Here is a 17,237-nt window from a genome sequence, read left to right on the forward strand (position 1 = left end):
ACGCTTGAATCATCAATTTTGAGTTGATCGACTTTTATCATCACCACCCCATGAATGTAATAATCTATTCTTTCGCGGCTGGTTGGATGGGAGCATCACCCTTGAATCGTACACCTATGATGTACGCATGGGTGTACGATCCGATAGTGATGTCGTTTCTTCTTCTCTTTACTAGCCTATCCTGCTTCTTTGGTTTGTGATTGTATTTTTGACAGGGGATTTTTTTCTTCTGTAAATCTTCTGCCTGTTTGTTCTTGGTTATTTATAATTTAGCTTATGATATCTTTTGGTTATGATTTTGATTTACATTTGTACTATTTTTGTTAGATTGCTTGTTTTTTTGTTTCAGCGGTCTCTCATATAACCTCAATTGTGTTGAAAGAGACCGAAAGCAACAAACAAACAAAAAAATCTATTCTTTTTAAAAATTAGGGTTGGGAGCGACATGTACTTTTATGCAGATCTGATAACCAACAGGGATGAAAATAGACTGGTCACAAAAAAGGAGGAAATTTTTCATTGTGGTGAAGATCATGACCCATCCATGCGACCATAACCTATAAATTTCTGTCATTGCAGTTTTTTGCATCGCTTGCAACCGCGTTGCGGCCGCAAAAAATGGCAAGATATCGCTGAATAGCATTGCGGCCGCAAAATTTGCAATTTTTGCAAATTTTCAAGATTTTCTAGAGATTTCGAGATTTAAAAAAAAAAAAATTCAATAATTCTCCCTCCCCCCTCTCTGTTTATATATATCATTTGGTAATAGTAATAGAGAGATAATAAGTTAGGCTGATCGATTTAAGAAATGATTTGTTGCAAGCGCCGTGAAACCCTTAAAAACAAATACATACCTTTCTCTTTTATGAACGAATTATGGGTTTTTAGGAAAATTAATCGCAACTTTTTGCAAAATGTTTGCAAATTTTGCTGTTTTTAGCTTGCAAAATTTGGGATTTTTTTTTTGCAAAAAACCGCCATGTCAGAAATTTGAATTTCACTAAAATTTACTGAGATGCGATCCAAAATTTGTCTCGCAGCAATTTCTGACAAGACTCAGTGGAATTTCAAAAGTTGAAAGTGTAATTTGTTTACGTTTTTAAGGGTTTTACGGCGCTTGCAACACATTTAGGTATATCAGCGCCAGGAAGAAAATGGGATAGGAAAAAGTTATAGAATTACAATTAAAGCACCCAAGAAAAAGTAAGACGTAGGGGAACTAGGAACAAATAGGGATCAGATGTAGATTCCAAGAGCATATCACCAATGTACTTAGTTTGAGATCACCTATAAGTCTCATTCGGACACAAACACAAAATCCAACAAAGAGGAATACACTCAAATGCTTACGTTATACATTAAAAATAAATATGTTACATAATAGAGAGATGATTTACAAGGAAAAAAAATATTATCTCCCAAAACAATAACTATGCATTTGACTGTTTCCCTCCCAGCCAGGACTCCGAACAGGGCCAAGTAATCTCATTCCAAGACAAAGACAGAAAGCATGTTGGAAAATAGATATAAGGGGATAGAAGACACAGTATGTACCTCCCTGCCCACTATGGGAGGTCAGGATCCCCACCCAGAAAGTGTAATTTCAACAATTGGTGGTTGTAGTAGGGATGATGATGTGGTGGTTGTAGTAGTAGTGGTGATAGGGATAATGTGGTGGTAGTGATTGTAGTGGTAGTAGTATGGATGATTGTGTGGTGGTGGTTGTAGTAGCTGTGGTAGGAATGATGATGTGGTGGTAGTTGTAGTAGTGGTAGGGATGATGTTGTGGTGGTTGTAGTAGTGGTAGTAGGGTTGATGATGTGGTGGTGGTGGTTGTAGTAGAAGTGGTGTTAGGGATGATGTGGTAGTGGTGGTAGGGATGATGCTGTGGCAGTGGTTGTAGTAGGGTTGATGATGTGGTGGTGGTTGTGTAGTAGTAGTGGTCTTAGAGATTATTGTATGGTGGTGGTTGTAGTAGTTGTGGTAGGAATGATGATGTGGTGGTAGTTATAGTAGTTGTGGTAGGAATGATGATGTGGTGGTAGATGTAGTAGTAGTGGTGGTAGGGATGATGTGGTGTTATTTGTTGCAGTAGTGGTGGTAGGGATGATGATGGGGTGGTGGTTGTAATAGTAGTGGTGGTAGAGATGTTGATGTAGTGGTTTTGGTGAGTGTTTTTTATTCAGTGATGGTAATAGCAATTTGTCAAAAAGGAGGAAAATGTCTCCGTCTATCGATCAAACACAAGCAAAGTGTAAAAATAACAGGAACATAGTTTTGTATTAGTATTATTTAATATATTACTATAAGTCGTATATAAATCCTTTCTTATTATTAGACATAAATTTACTTTTTGTAAACATTAAATGAATTTTCCTTTCCATATGTTTAAAGGCCTTTAATGCTATTCAAATAAAAGGCCAGAAAGTGTTGTTTTGTTTCGATTTTTACTTTATAAACCAGGCTACAATATCTTTGTTACCGAAACATAGTGGTTATTCAGCTTAAATATAAACCAAGAATCTCAAATTTAAGGCCATAGTCCTAAGGTAAAAAGAAAGAAGGATAAACTAAGTCAATCACCATTGCTTTATTCTAATAATATATTATCTGTTTTTTGTTTTTAAGGGTTTTACGGCGCTTGCAACACATTAAGATCATATCAGCGCCAGTAAAAAGGAAGAAAATGGGATAGTAAAAAGTTCTAGAATTACAATTAAAGCACAAAAGAAAAGGTAAGACAAAGGGGAATTGGTTCAAATAGGGAACAGGTGTGGATTCCAAGAGCACACTGTCAAAGTACTTAGTTTGAGATCATCTAAAAATCTCATCCAGACACAAGCACAGATCCCAACTTAGAGGAATACACTCAAATGTTTACCAATCCTATAATATAATATGTAAACTAAACATAATACAATGCATAACAGAGAGATGATTTACAAGGAAAAAAATATCATCTCCCAAAACTATAACTATACATTCGACTATATCCCTTCCAGCTAAGGAACTCCGGCAAGGATCAGGACAAAACCAAGTAATCTCATTCCAAGACAATGACAGGAAACAATTGAAAAGCAGGTACAGGGGGATAGAAGACACAGTAAGTACCTCCCTGCCCACTATGGGAGGTCGGAACCCCACCCAGATATTATCTCTGTATAACCAGAAGATTTAATGGAGAGAGAGAGAGAGAGAGAGAGAGGTATTAAAGAGGCAATAGATACCTACAACGGAGAAAAAAAATCCAGACCCATTTGTCCCGCCCTTCCCCTTCAACCAGCCAATCAAAGAACACCACTGGTCTTCTGTGTCAATTGTGATATCTTGTGCCATTCTATCTGGCCCGACATCATAAAGACGGGACCGTCACCAAATTTCACGAGACTGAGCACATGTGTCAAAATATATGACATAATGGCGATTTTGTGGTTTTGAGGAAAATGCTTGACACGGCAAATTCAGTGGAAATTTTCTGAGAAATCCAAAAAAAAAAAAATTGAAAAAGGAGGAATTGTGAAAGGGATGGGCGGAGATAAACTACCATTTAGGCGAAAGATTCTCAGCCCTGAACCAAATTGTCATGGGCCCATTGTTAATAGAAATAGAAATACAGTACTCTCATACCTAATAATATACATTTGACTGTTTCCCTCTCAGCCAAGGGCCAGGGCAAAATCAAATAATCCCATTCCAAGACAAAGGCAGAAAGCAACTCAGAAACCAGATATAGGGGGATAAAACACACAGCAAGTGACCTCCTGCCACTTTGGGAGGTCAAAAGACCCCACTCAGGGAAAACAGATAAAGAGCAGAAAATTTGGGACCAACAAGGTGATGACTTTATGCGGATTCCACTGTAGTCCTTCAGAGCCAAAGTTTATCATGGTTTCTATTTAAATGGCGTAAAACAGTCAATAGCAATTGATTGTTACCCCTTGGATAGAATGCTACTTTATAGCAAAGTACTTTCAAGGTGATCCAAAGGCTCAGCGACCCAAGCACTGCCAGGCGGACATAGTCAAGGTCAGAAACAAAGTTGACAGTCTTGGGATATAGCTTGCGAAGCTCATACTCAATAGAACTATCACGATCCCAAAATTGCAACGGTAGATGATTAAGTAAAATATATGTCGTGAAAAAATAAATAAAAAAGAATATCTATAAATTCATCTATCTTCCCTAAGGTGTATAGAAGAGATAGCAAAGTTGTGGACTGGTGTAAAATCCACTCGTGGTCCAGGCCAACTTGACCTTGCCCCAAAGCGAAATCCTCCCACAACCAATTGTTACTTTCGACTCCCAATGTATTTATTTTGAAAAAAAAATAAAAGAGACACAACAAGCAAAACATACAAAACAAATATTTATTTATTAAAAAGACATCAAAATAATACTAATTTTGTTCGTTTTAATTGAAACTGTGATGTAATCAAAGATATGTTTTATAAAAGCCACAAGTCAAAAACAAACTTTGAGGTAGAAATATAAAAATGACTAGAAAAAGGCACTATAAAAGTTGCGCTTAAAGTTAAAACATCGTCAGTACACTATATACATTTTTTTCTCTTTAGTCGTCTTTTATTGATTTATTTCTAAAAAATCGTAATTCATAAAAACTGAAGATTGTCTTAAGATTGTTTCCACTTGGAAAAAAAGTCAAAACAAATACAAACATATGCAATATATATATAATTTATGATGATTCCATTAAAGAAAATCATGCAAGTTTGGAACATAGATTTCCTAATAATTTGACACAATTAATACAATAAAAACTGACAGATCAGTTATATATAAATATATATGATATAAAATTGAAATACATTAAAGGTAAAATTAAAGCTTAAATGAATTTTAAGTAAAATTAATACGAGCAAAACAAAAATTGAAATAAACATCTAGTCTTATTTTGGAAGTGGACACGCTACCTTTTTTTTTGCAAGCCATGCCTCCATCTTTTATATAAATCGACCATCAAGGGATAATCTTCTTGAGGCCCCTGAGCCATGTCTATCAGTTGCACCACTTAGATTTCTTCCACGACTACCAAATTCACTATTTCTATACTGATTAGATTGTCTTGCCTGATAAGAAGATCGTGGAGTATGTTGTGGAGAATTTTGTAATGACTTTAAAGGCTGGCGTAGGGACTGATTATCATGATCTGAATGTGGATTGTGTGACATATCAACTGGTACATGTTTTAATGCTTTAGAAAAGTAACTTTCGACTTGTTTGGCTGATAGTTTCAGTTCCTGTTCTGTCAATGATCTCATTTGAGCAGGACGGACATATGTTTCTGTCCCATCACTTGAGTCACTGCAATGGAGAGATCGTTGGTGGCGGCTGTAAGACAGAGGATTCTCTGCCATTAATCGGGCCTCATTGATATCCAAGCTGTTGTCCAGGTGAGAATCAAATGGATCTAGTGATGGTCTGGTGGGTTTAGGACGATGGTCCTCTTGATGTAAATGGAAGAAGTCAAATTCTTGTTGATGCCTTAGGCTCCTTCTTAGATTGCTCCTTTGCAGATTGGAATTATTTAGAAGAGAGGATGCACTATATCGAGAAGGAGTTAAACCAGACATCACGGAATCGGTTAGAATGTCTTTTTTAGGAGAATGTGACTTGTAATAACTACTTTGATTTAGATTTAAGTTATTAAGAATAGATTCTTCCTCCATTTCAAAAGATGACTTGCAAAGAGGAGGGCAATATCTACCTTCAACGTAGCTAACTACCTCGTTGTCTTCAGGTGAGGATTTACGACTTGAGCTGAGTCTTTGTGAGTCATGCATTTCAAGGATATGCTTGTTGCTGTGTACATTCAGCTTTTTAGTGTTGGAGTGACCTGCATATGCAAGACTATTTTCATGATTTCTTTGTTTAGCCATTAATTTTGACTTCTGCCAAGCTATACTATCAAAAAGTTCTATGTTTTTTCGAGCTGGCATCTTTTTCATCTCCATGTATCCAGTTTCATTTTCTCTAAATAATTTAAATTCTGGATTAGCTCTCTTGGCAGATAACTGAGTGCTAACATTTTTAGAGACACGCTGATTTTTCCGCCTAGGAGTAGACATTTCAGCATTTTTCCTATGGACAGCTAATCTGTTGCAGTCAGAAATTGATTGTATATGAGGGCTTCTGACTGACAATTGTCCGTATGCCTCAATCAAGATTTTGAGAGCTTCACTATCCTTTGGATTGGTTAGAGTTGAATGTAATTGCTCAAATGTCTTTGTATCCATGCTGGAACTTTTGGAATGAGGCATCAGATAACTTGGGGACAGATCCAATTGTTTGAAAGCATTGGGAGAGATTTCAGTGTCAAGTCTTTTCAGATCAGCAACACGTTGCATTTTGGAAGCAGAGCTTGCAGGAGAGGAGTCTTCTGCATCGTGAAACAGTGAAGACGTGCTACGACTCTTTGTCAAACTGTCCTTGAAATGAAGAGAAGACGTTGCTTGTCTATCCTGTTCTCCAATCTCCAAATCTGCAGGATATTCTAAATCTTCCAATGTTAAAGCCAGTCCTTCCCGTTCCTTGTTTGTAGAATCAGTAGATGAACTGGCCCCAGTATAATTTTGCAAAGACTTTGCCATGACAGTGGCCAGTTCCTGGTCTGTGAAAGGCGATCCATCTGGATTAAATTTTTTCCTACCAGAAGAATCATTCTGCAATGGAGTTGAATTTGAATTTCCAGAATTAGGAGAATTGTGAAATGAATGCTCCGGCATTTTATTTTGAACTGAAAGATATGAAACTGGTGTCATTGCCTTGACGCCCAGCTTGCTAGCTGTCAGTGTGGAATCATTTGGGTATGGGCTACTCTCATGCTTTTCAGAACTGCTGCCAGAGTCAAACCATGGTGATGCAGAATTAGAATGTTGTTGAAGAGGTGACTTTTTTACGCTGGTTTCACAAGAAATATCAGATAACTGTTCATGCTCAGCTGACTCACAAATGTCAGGCAAAGAGCTTAAAGCTTCCCTGTATCTGCCAGAATTCATAGAACCACTACCAACAGAGCTAATGCGATCCCTTTCTCTTTCATGGTAACTAGATTTAGAATCCATGAAGCCAAAATTGTGAGACAAAGAACTTATGCTTTCATCTTGACTTGATGTGGCTTGAGATACAAAAGACTGACTGTTATTTGGAGTACCTTCATTGGAGGAGGGATTACAGGTAGCAGCGGCAATGGTAGCTGCAATTGTTTGCCTCAGTTTACTCCTAGCATCTTGCCAGAGGTTTGATACATTAAGAGGAGACAAGCTTTGGGGGCGACTGTTGAAAGAACCATTTTCACTAACTCTACATTCTATGGAAGACGAACAGTCGAATCCAAGGGTTACAAACTCTTCCATGCCAAGTGACTGCCGAGTATCATCTGATGATCTTGCCCATGAACATCTACTCAGTGAAGGACTGCCTGAAACATACACATTCTTATAAGTATTAAAATTGGGGTCCTCATTTGAAATCTTGTCGACAAATTGGAGGCTTTTATGTTTACGCCTCGGAGACAAAGCCTTGCTCAAGTTATTCTTAGACTTAGACTCTGACACAAGAAGACAGTCATCACTACGTTCAGATTCATTTGAATTCTCTGAGGCCCGAGATGATGGTCTTTCTAATTTATTCACCTCTACAGGATCTGATGCTAGGGAACTGGAGGATGAAGTACAAGAGGAGCCCATTCCAGACTGCCATTTATGCTTTAAATTTTCATGAACTTGTACAGGAACTTTGAAGGCACTTTGTGGTGATCGTAATGCTGATTTGGTTAGATTGTGTGTACTGTTGGGCATACTCAGATTGATGGAAGTCCCATCCATGACGGATACTGACTGAGGTGATTCTATGCTAAATATTGGAACTTGACCTGGTGTGATCTGCAGAATGGAAAAAAACCCCCAAAAAACATATGAATTAATAACCTCAGATCAACTTATCAAATATAAATGTAAATATAGTGTCATTTTGTGTTAATTCAAAATATTATCTTACCGGTTGCTCTACAACTGTCCACTGAGTCAACAATAGAATTTCACATTGGTTTGAATTCTAATTCCACTTCCATCCAAACAAAAACATTTATACGCATAATAAAGTGCTCAAACAAGACATTGTGATGATTTTATTGATAAATCAAACTGATTTCATCAAATCCCTTTAAAAACAGACACCATCAATTTATTAAGTATGTGGGTTTTGTGACAACCTTCTGGTCAGCTAGTATGACAATGAGTACTTGCATTGAACGATACCAGTTAGTGGTTCTTCTCATTATTTTGAATACAATCAATTTCTTACAATTAATATCAACCATTTTCCACTCTTAACATTGAAAAAAATTATACAATAAGTGAGCAAAATATATATGATATTAAATATAGAAAATATCTCTCAATGCCCAAATAAAAAGCTCAGTGGAGTCAAACAATGCATTGTCTATTAAGACAATAGAAATTGAGTTCAAATTTTATTCAACACTTGAATCATAAAATTAATCAACTTATCATCCCATTCATTTCTTGTCAATTTATAAAATATAAAGCAAGTATAAAGTAAGAATTGTAACAACAATTGGCAGTTAGTGAAACAGTACTTTGACATAGCATGAATAAAGAAAAAGTATGAGTGCCACCAGGTTTACATGTTGAAACATACATTTTTTTTTTGTTTGTTTGTTGCTTTAGGTCTCTTCCAACACAATTGAGGTTATATGAGAGACCGCTGAAACAAAAAAACAAGCAATCTAACAAAAATAGTACAAATGTCAATCAAAATCATAACCTAAAGATATCATAAGCTAAATTATAAATAACCAAGAACAAACAGGCAGAGGATTTACAGGAAAAAAAATATCCCCTGTCAAAAATACAATCACAAACCAAAGAAGCAGGATAGGCTAGTAAAGAGAAGAAGAAACGACATCACTATCGGATCGTACACCCATGCGAACATCATAGGTATATGATTCAAGGGTGATGCTCCCATCCAACCACCCGCAAACATACATTTTAAGAAAGTTCGGGTTTATGATATTAAACTCACTGGAGATGCAGCTGACTCCCCACTAGATGCTACTGTTTTCAATTTTGAGGGCTTTGTGCTCCTCAGTCTGGGAATCCAGGGCTTGAGTGCCGGTTTGGTGGGATGCAGGAAACCGTAGTAAACACACATACATACCACACCTGGTTTGCAAAAGGAGGAGAATTAAATCATAAAGCAAGTGTAAAAAAAAAAAAAAAAAAAGGCAATGACAAATCTCTGATTATAACATATTCATCCAATTGCAAAGACTTTAAGTTCAAACAAAACTTAGTGATGAAATCCATCTTTCAAACAAGAACCATATAATTGATAACACGCTTTTCGTACCCCAGTGACAATGAATGTTTTTCTTGTGAAAAAAAAATACAGTAGAATTACTTTAAACCGAAATTTTGGGAACCTTCTAAACCATTTCGGTTTAAAGACATTTTGGTTTAAAGCAAGTTCCCGTTTTGCAATGTTCTTCAAGGGTAGTAACTATTTAAGTTTAAGGAATTTGCTCATTTAATCGTATCATAGGTTTCCCGTTAAATGGAGTTGTTGAATAAATGCAGTCTTCATAACCATTAACTTTTTTTTTTTTTTTTGGTGTGTTTAAAAAATATTTTTGGGGGTTTTCGTTTTCAATTCAAAATTATTCAAAGAGTTGAGTTCGGGATGCCGTGTATTTTACATATCTCTGTCTTGATCAATTTTTTTTTTCATCGAATTCACATAGTATTTTGATTTTAAACTCCAACGTGTAAGCACAGTGCTTTCTTTTAGACATCTTTTAGTAAAATGCTAAGCTAAAATAAGATCGAAAGTTCTTGTGCGATAATTGATAATGAATGACGCGCAGCTACTCAGAGGTGAAGTGAAATGGATATGAAAAGGCGTGTCAATGCTAAGCTGTCTACTACACACCCCTCTTTTGTTGAGAAGCCATTAGGTTCAAAGGCGTAGTTACATAGAACCTCACCCCCCCCCCCCCACACACACACACATTTAAACAAAGTGGAAATGAAGTGGCATGTCAATGGTAAGTTGTCTACCACCACCACCACCCCCCCCCTCCCTCCTTATTCTCGTGTTGAAAATTTGTCAGTTCCAAAGCATCAACACACGAGCGAGAACATCTCGCTTGCGTGATTTTACACCCCAACTCCCCATCTTTCCTCATTTTTCGCCTGCCAGTCACCCGCTGTCTTCCTTTTCCAGTCTGTGCGATTGTGGTGTTGGCCAAACCCAAGTGCAGTGATTGAAGTGTTTGCCCCCCCCCCCCCCCCCTCACCCATCACCCTCATCTTATACTTACGCTCTTTGTTTCATATCGCCGGGCATTATTGCGTGTGGCCACCTTCCCGAATTTTTGAAGAAAAATAGAGAGAGAAAAAGGGAAGGTGCTCTCAAGTTGTTTCGGTTTAAAGAAAGTCCTGCTAAGAAGTATTTCGGTTCATCGTAAGAATTAGTACAAAGATAATGAAGAAACTTGTACAATTTATTAAATTCTTTGCGGTTTAAGGTATTTTTCGGTTTCGCTTCTTTCGGTTTAAAGTAATTTTACTGTAAATTAAAAAATAAAGAAATGAATATGGTACTCAAAAGAATTCTTTCTTTTTAAAATGAATAAATAAAATTAGCATATTTATTATGTTTAGTGGATATTGTGATATATATAAGCCTATCTTTTCATTTCTTTTTAACAATTAAGCAAACAAAATAAAAAAGGGAATTCAGGGGAGGAAAAAATTAAACATGTTCCATACTTTTGTTTCCTGACTACAAATATTTGATAGTTATATACATGTTATGCAAGTGATTTTTGATGGTTCAATATAAATTCAGTGAGGCAGTTAAAGCACCATAGCAGTTCACCATTTCTTATTTTCAGCCTCATGACAACAAATTTTGTGGATATTCCAAGTCTAACTAATACTAATTTCATCAACTCGAATTTAATAAAAGAAAATACAAAACAAAACAAAACCAACAACACTGTTACACTTACCAAGCATAAATGCACCAAAGACACTTGTGCTAGTTAGAATAGGGTAATCTCCATCACCAAGTACAAAGTACAGTGACAGATGGTTCAATATAAATTCAATGAGGCAGTTAAAGCAACATAGCAGTTCACCATTTCTTATTTTCAGCCTCATGACAACAAATTTTGTGGATATTCCAAGTCTAACTAATACTAATTTCATCAACTCGAATTTAATAAAAGAAAATACAAAACAAAACAAAACCAACAACATTGTTACACTTACCAAGCATAAATGCACCAAAGACACTTGTGCTAGTTAGAATAGGGTAATCTCCATCACCAAGTACAAAGTACAGAGTGACAATGGCTGTGTTTTCCAACAACATGAAAATGTAAAAGGCAGTAATCCTGTGCCTTGACATCCCATCATTAAGATTCAGGAAGACAAAGATGTAAATGAAGGCACACACTACTCGAAACATCCATTTTTCACATGAGCCATTTCCAAAGTCCGTCCCTTGTATGCATATCCAAAAAAATGACAAGAGCCAGTGGATTCCTTAAAACAAATACACACAATGATTTTTCAATATAAAGATATTCTAGATATTCAAAATGACAATCAAGTACAAATAGAGCAGCAACACAAGATACATAAATTTTCATTAAAAAGAAAGTAATTCACAATTCACATGCTGCTTGGAAGTGAGGTTATTCTTCTCTTTATCGGCTTATGGGGCCACGAGTGATGGAGTCTCAGTCAATAATTAACATTTTTTGTTTTGTTTTTTAAGGATTTTACGCCACTTGCAACACATTATGCATTTGACTGTTTCTCCCAGCCAGGACTCCGACCAGGGCCAGGAAAAAACCAAGTAATCTCATTCCAAGACAAAGACAGAAAGCATGTGGAAAACAGATATAAGGGGATAGAAGACACAGTATGTACCTTCCTGCCCGCTATGGGAGGTCAGGATCCCCACCCAGATAATCAACATTAACATTCATATGAAAAAGCAGTAACAGATACAGAAAACATGAACTGTGTCTCAAATCTGACAAAATGAATTTAAAAAATTGTTTTGTCTGGGCAGAAGACCAGTTTTTATGAACAAATGGCAAGCAACACGTGGATCATTAAGCCAGCAAGGGTATAATGAATGACTATATTTAAATCTTTGTTGTTTTCAGCTCCAACAAAATACTGGGAATGGAAGTGTTCAGATTAAGGAGATGTGGCTGTCTTCTTAACTAAACCCAAAATACAAATAATCAGAATTTCAAAATCATTGAATTGAATATTTACCTATTCCAACAAGCACCCAAGTCTCAAGGACATAGGCAAAGACAACAAAGGCACTAATTCTTGACATGCCCATGAAGAGCTGCCAACCCCAATGCAACAGGAGACCCGTAATGCGTCTATGGTAATCTGACTTGCATGCCCGACGCAGTGAATCAGAGTATGCTGTTAAAGCCCAGGAGAGTGACAAGAATGAGGCACTTGCTGACAAAACTGAAACAAAATATGAAATGAAAAAGTATAAAAAATGTAAAACATCTAAGGCCCTTATACCTACGATTGCAATCACATTATATTTTAAACATTTTAAAATTGTGCAATTACACTATACTATAATAAGTAAAGAATACAGAATAGCACTTAAAAGCTACCAACAGAATGAACCCCCCCCCATACCGGTAATTGTGCTTGTGAAGCAAATGCTCTACCAACTAAGCTATCAGGGCCTTCACAGAAATTTAGACATGTCAATATATATTTTTAAAAAACAACCTCAACAATCATCATTGTCTTTAAAGTTAATAAATCAGTATCATTTGCTACCAGTGTCTGATTCATTAATGTGTTGTTTTCAGTTTCCAATAGACCTCATAAAATTTTCAGCAATCTGAACGGAACATCTACATTTTAAAATGAGCAATATATTTGCAAATCTCGCTTTAAGTTGGTTCACTTCATATATCCCAAAATTAGCTTAATGTGACACAAGAAACCCCCCCAAAAAGCAATGTTCAACTGTTGTCACGAGTGCCTTATCTCATCCCACATGTTAGTGTTGCTGTTGACCAGAGACGCACTTGTAAAGTGCTTTGAACAGGTTTGTGCTATATTATATTGCTCAACTTTTTGCGTTTTTAGTTTGTACCTTAAAAGATGTAAGACAATTATCTACTTTTCTCCCTATAGTTTCACTAAATCTTACCACTGAACCAGCTGACTCTCCTATGATGAACAATTATAAATATCTGAAGAACAAGCTGTGGAGCTGATTCCATGAAAGCCTCAAAAAGTCGAAGAATTGAAACGTCATTTTGTGCTCTCCATGCTTTTTGGGAATGTACAACCTTCTTTGATTTTCTTGCCTTCACCCCAAGGTACAAAACACTCGCATACCTAAAAAAGATGAAGAAATGAATCAAAATATACATCAACAATGAGATAAAAGATTCTATACTTCAAAATCCTGACATAATACTAATGCCTATTTTAAGTATACAGGACAGTTACAATTGCTGTCACAATAAAGGTTTTGAGCATAAACTGATGGTTAAATACTGGTTTTCTAATTTACTACGAACATGATAAAGAGGTAGAATTTAATTTCAACTCTTAATCTGTTAGTCGAAGCAAGTATATTAATGAAATGGAAATTGTAATAATAAAAAAAGTCCTGTTAATTGAGTGGCACAGTTACTGATCAGAAACTTTCATTATCCTCATATAAATGCAGCTTTTCTCACATTCATCAAGATTCTGAATATCTACAAACACGCCACATTTTACCAAACTACTAATGTCTAAGGGTTATTAAAAATAAGCGTAACGTATGAATTATGTAATACATGTTTCAATTCGAAATTTATAATAATATAATATAATTTAATCCAATTTCCTAATGGTCAAAAGTGTCTATAGATATATTTAGAATCATGATGAATATGAGAAATACTGTATTTTGAGTATGAAGATAATAAAAGTTTATGATTTCTCCTTAAAATGTAAATAATGAATTTTATGAAAGTAATTTATATTTCAAGTACCATAGTCTTAAGTTTAAGTATCAATGGAGAACTCAAAATTAAATGTCTTTGTTTTCAAGTGTCATTCAGGGAGCAAGAAGTTTGTGGCAGAAGATCTTGTTGAGAGATTCAGAGGTTTTCAAAGTTTAATGAACATTCTTAAAAGTTAGTGCTTATTTGCTTTTACAAAAGCAATATCCCACTATTTGCATGGTACTAATATCACTGAAAAATAGCTTATAATGATTGGCACTTTAATATGTGTAAGTTTCACATGGATCGAGTTTAAACTTTTTAAAGAACGACAACTTCCATTTTCTTGTGGAATGTCTCTTGTATATCAAACAGATGGTTGTTCTAACAACTAAAGGCATTGTTCAACAAGATTAACACTACCCAGAAACTTGCAATGTTGTAAAGGTAACATCAGATTGTCATATCAAACAAATCACATAATGGCCAAAGTGAGGCAGGTGTTCGCTATGACACTAAAGAAAAAAAAAAAAAGAAAGTAAAACACTATTATTCTTATGAAACAACAAACCTATGTACTGGTGCCAGTAGAGTTAGATGGCACACAATGGTTAAAGTTGTAACTGTTTTATCATGTAGGTGCCAAGCAAGGCTGAAGATATTCATGACAATTGCAGGAACAACAGTGAGGGCCAGGGCCATCCACCCCCATATCACCAAACCATCGCAAAAATACTGTACACATACTGTTACATCTGATGATAAAGTGATAAGAAAGAAAAAAAAAGATATATATATATATTTCCATATGAAAAAGATTATAATAACTTCCCTTTTAATTTTTCGTTTGAAAAAAAAAAAAGAAAAGCATAATAATATTAGTTAATATCAAAGTCAAAAGTCTAGAAGGATTTTTTTTATTATTTTTGACTGCAGAGCACTTTTTAATTTTTACTAATTTCTCAATCTCTAACAATTGCTAGTCATCAATTCCGAACCTCAAAAAAATGTGATATCTACAAGCAACATTGGGAGAATTCTGTCATATATGCAAAACAAATTTTTAAAAACCTGGATAAATTGATATATCAGGTAGAAGAAACCTGTGTATAACCATCCATTGTTATTGCCAGACAGTGTCTGCCAATAATCATTTTTCTTAGACATGTCTGGCAATAATCACAGCAAATATTATACAGTCCACTCTGGATAATCACAAAAGCTTGGATTCAGCAAAAATTTTGCGATTAACCAAAGTTGAGTTTCCAGTCCACAGTTTACACATATTGCAAACTCAAACCAGTTGTGGTAAACATTGTTCTTATTCCACCACAGCCTGAGCCTTGTGATTGAAATAAAAACCATATGGCAGCCCTGTATAGATTTTGTCAAGCAAAAGCAGCTGTGATGCAAGTCGAATCTTATTCAGATTTGAATCATTTTCACCCTTTGTAAGAGTCAGAGATTAACCGTGATGAGACAATGAGCTCTCACCAAACTCGTTGGTCACAATGTACAATTGTCAATACCAAAACAAAGGATATCGCTCAGACTCTCTTTCCAACTGTCCTTGTCTATCTTTTGGAAAGACTAAAGGCACCACCTCGCATCTTATGTCTAGCCCGCCCTCTTTTGTCTCTAAATAGTGATGACACACTACTGTAACATTAAATCCTGCTCACTCTCGATTTTTCAACTTGTCACTATTTCTTCCATAATGAAATTTAAACACGATATTGTGATTTATTGATTTCTTGAATTAACCACATTTTGATTTTGAGGGCGAAAATTTGTTGCGATTAACCGAAGTTTGTTGCAATTAACCAGTGACTTTTATGTAGTATTAATTTCTTTTCTTGGGAAATTTTGTGATAAACGAGTTGCGATTATCCAGAGTGGACTGCATAATTATCTCTCTATCAGATGACTTCTTGAAGCTAGAAGAAGGGTAGTTGAGACAGAAATATAGATATGTATAAGGGATCAAGAGAGAGATAGAGAGAGAGAGAGAGAGAGAGAGAGAGAGAGAGAGAGAGAGAGAGAGAGAGAGAGAGAGAGAGAGAATTCAATCCGTCAGAACAGTTTAAGTTTAAGAATTGATCTTTCTTTTAAATTTAAAGGAAAGTGTGATTTGTCTTAAAAACGCATCTACAACTAGTTACAACCTTACCGATTACTTAGAATAAATAATCTTATTTAAAAAAGCTCGCCAACTGTACAATTTACAACAGAACTTTTTTACACAGTATTGAACGTTGGATTGGAACGCATTGCCAGCAAATGTCGTCGAAGCGCCGAGCGTCAATGCTTTCAAGAATAGATTAGATGCTGTGATGGAAAGTTATATGCATATCTAGTGTAGAAGTGCCTCCCACCCAAAAAAAAAAATAGCTATGATCAACAAAAGATCAGTAGAGAAAGTGTAATGTAGGCTAGCCCCTGATCACACGATCAGGTAGGGAAATGCATTAGAAGATCAGTTGTGAACAAGACATTCAGTGACTGGAAAGACTCGGCGACAGGCCAGTGACCTAATCAAGCGACGTCGATACCATCTATTCTATACAATACAACTTTATTCAGACTATTCAAGCGTGATTACTACTGACTAATGATACTTAGAATCTTAGAATTGACAAGGCAAAATCATCGGAAAATTTCTGAGAAAATCCCAAAATTCCGTGGACGCACGGTAGATTATCATCACTGATGAGTAGTAAAATCATTATAACTTTGGAACAATTTATTGTTTACAACAAATTAGTTACAGTACAGAACTGAACAGCAAAACCCACACCACTACACTTACCGGTCCCCACATCGATCAGAAAAGAACATAAAGAGATTGTCGTTACTGCTATGTCGATGACACTAAAGCAAGTTTTAGCCATTGTTGAGACAGGATTCTAATGATCATCTTGTTGACATTTTAATAATTTCCGATATTTTTTCTCTCGACGGCAGCCATAAAAGTGGGCGGCGACGAAATTTTTCTTTTGTTCATCAATTCCACATTTTAAATTTGGCGCATCATCTTTATAAAAGTATGAGCGCGAAGGCGAATAACGAATTTAACGATTTATCATTTTAGTTACATATTCCTACATATTTACTTAATACTTTCTTTAGTAAAGAAATAAAACGTTAATAAGTGTACATTATTTGTATTTCAAAGGAATTTCATAAC

At 35.7% G+C, this 17,237-nt stretch overlaps 1 protein-coding gene across 1 annotated transcript; it reads right to left on the reverse strand.

Moving 5' to 3' along the window:
• Positions 1–4,353: 4,353 nt before the first annotated feature.
• Positions 4,354–17,088, reverse strand: LOC144967714 (uncharacterized). The gene is made up of 7 exons (XM_078905273.1): positions 16,860–17,088; positions 14,622–14,805; positions 13,261–13,451; positions 12,342–12,551; positions 11,319–11,594; positions 9,067–9,206; positions 4,354–7,901 (listed from the first exon to the last, which is right to left on the reverse strand). The coding sequence occupies exons 1-7, from the start codon at positions 16,939–16,941 to the stop codon at positions 4,962–4,964; spliced, it is 4,023 nt and encodes a 1,340-aa protein (XP_078761399.1). The 5' UTR covers positions 16,942–17,088; the 3' UTR covers positions 4,354–4,961.
• Between the last annotated feature and the right edge of the window lie 149 nt (positions 17,089–17,237).

This window comes from Berghia stephanieae, chromosome 1 (genome assembly GCF_034508935.2).
Source record: "Berghia stephanieae isolate SIO BIC M18660-M18661 chromosome 1, UCSD_Bste_1.3, whole genome shotgun sequence".
In the NCBI taxonomy this organism is placed as follows: domain Eukaryota; kingdom Metazoa; phylum Mollusca; class Gastropoda; order Nudibranchia; family Aeolidiidae; genus Berghia; species Berghia stephanieae.

Bases quoted from the DNA above. Each gene is read 5' to 3' on its own strand.
- LOC144967714 (XM_078905273.1), bottom strand. From the start codon at position 16,941: ATGGCTAAAACTTGCTTTAGTGTCATCGACATAGCAGTAACGACAATC. The intron at 13,452-14,621 runs GTTTGTTGTTTC...CATCTTTTTTAG, and splicing joins CTACTGGCACCAGTACATAG to GTATGCGAGTGTTTTGTACC. The intron at 7,902-9,066 runs GTGAGTTTAATA...TCCATTCTGCAG, and splicing joins GGGAGTCAGCTGCATCTCCA to ATCACACCAGGTCAAGTTCC.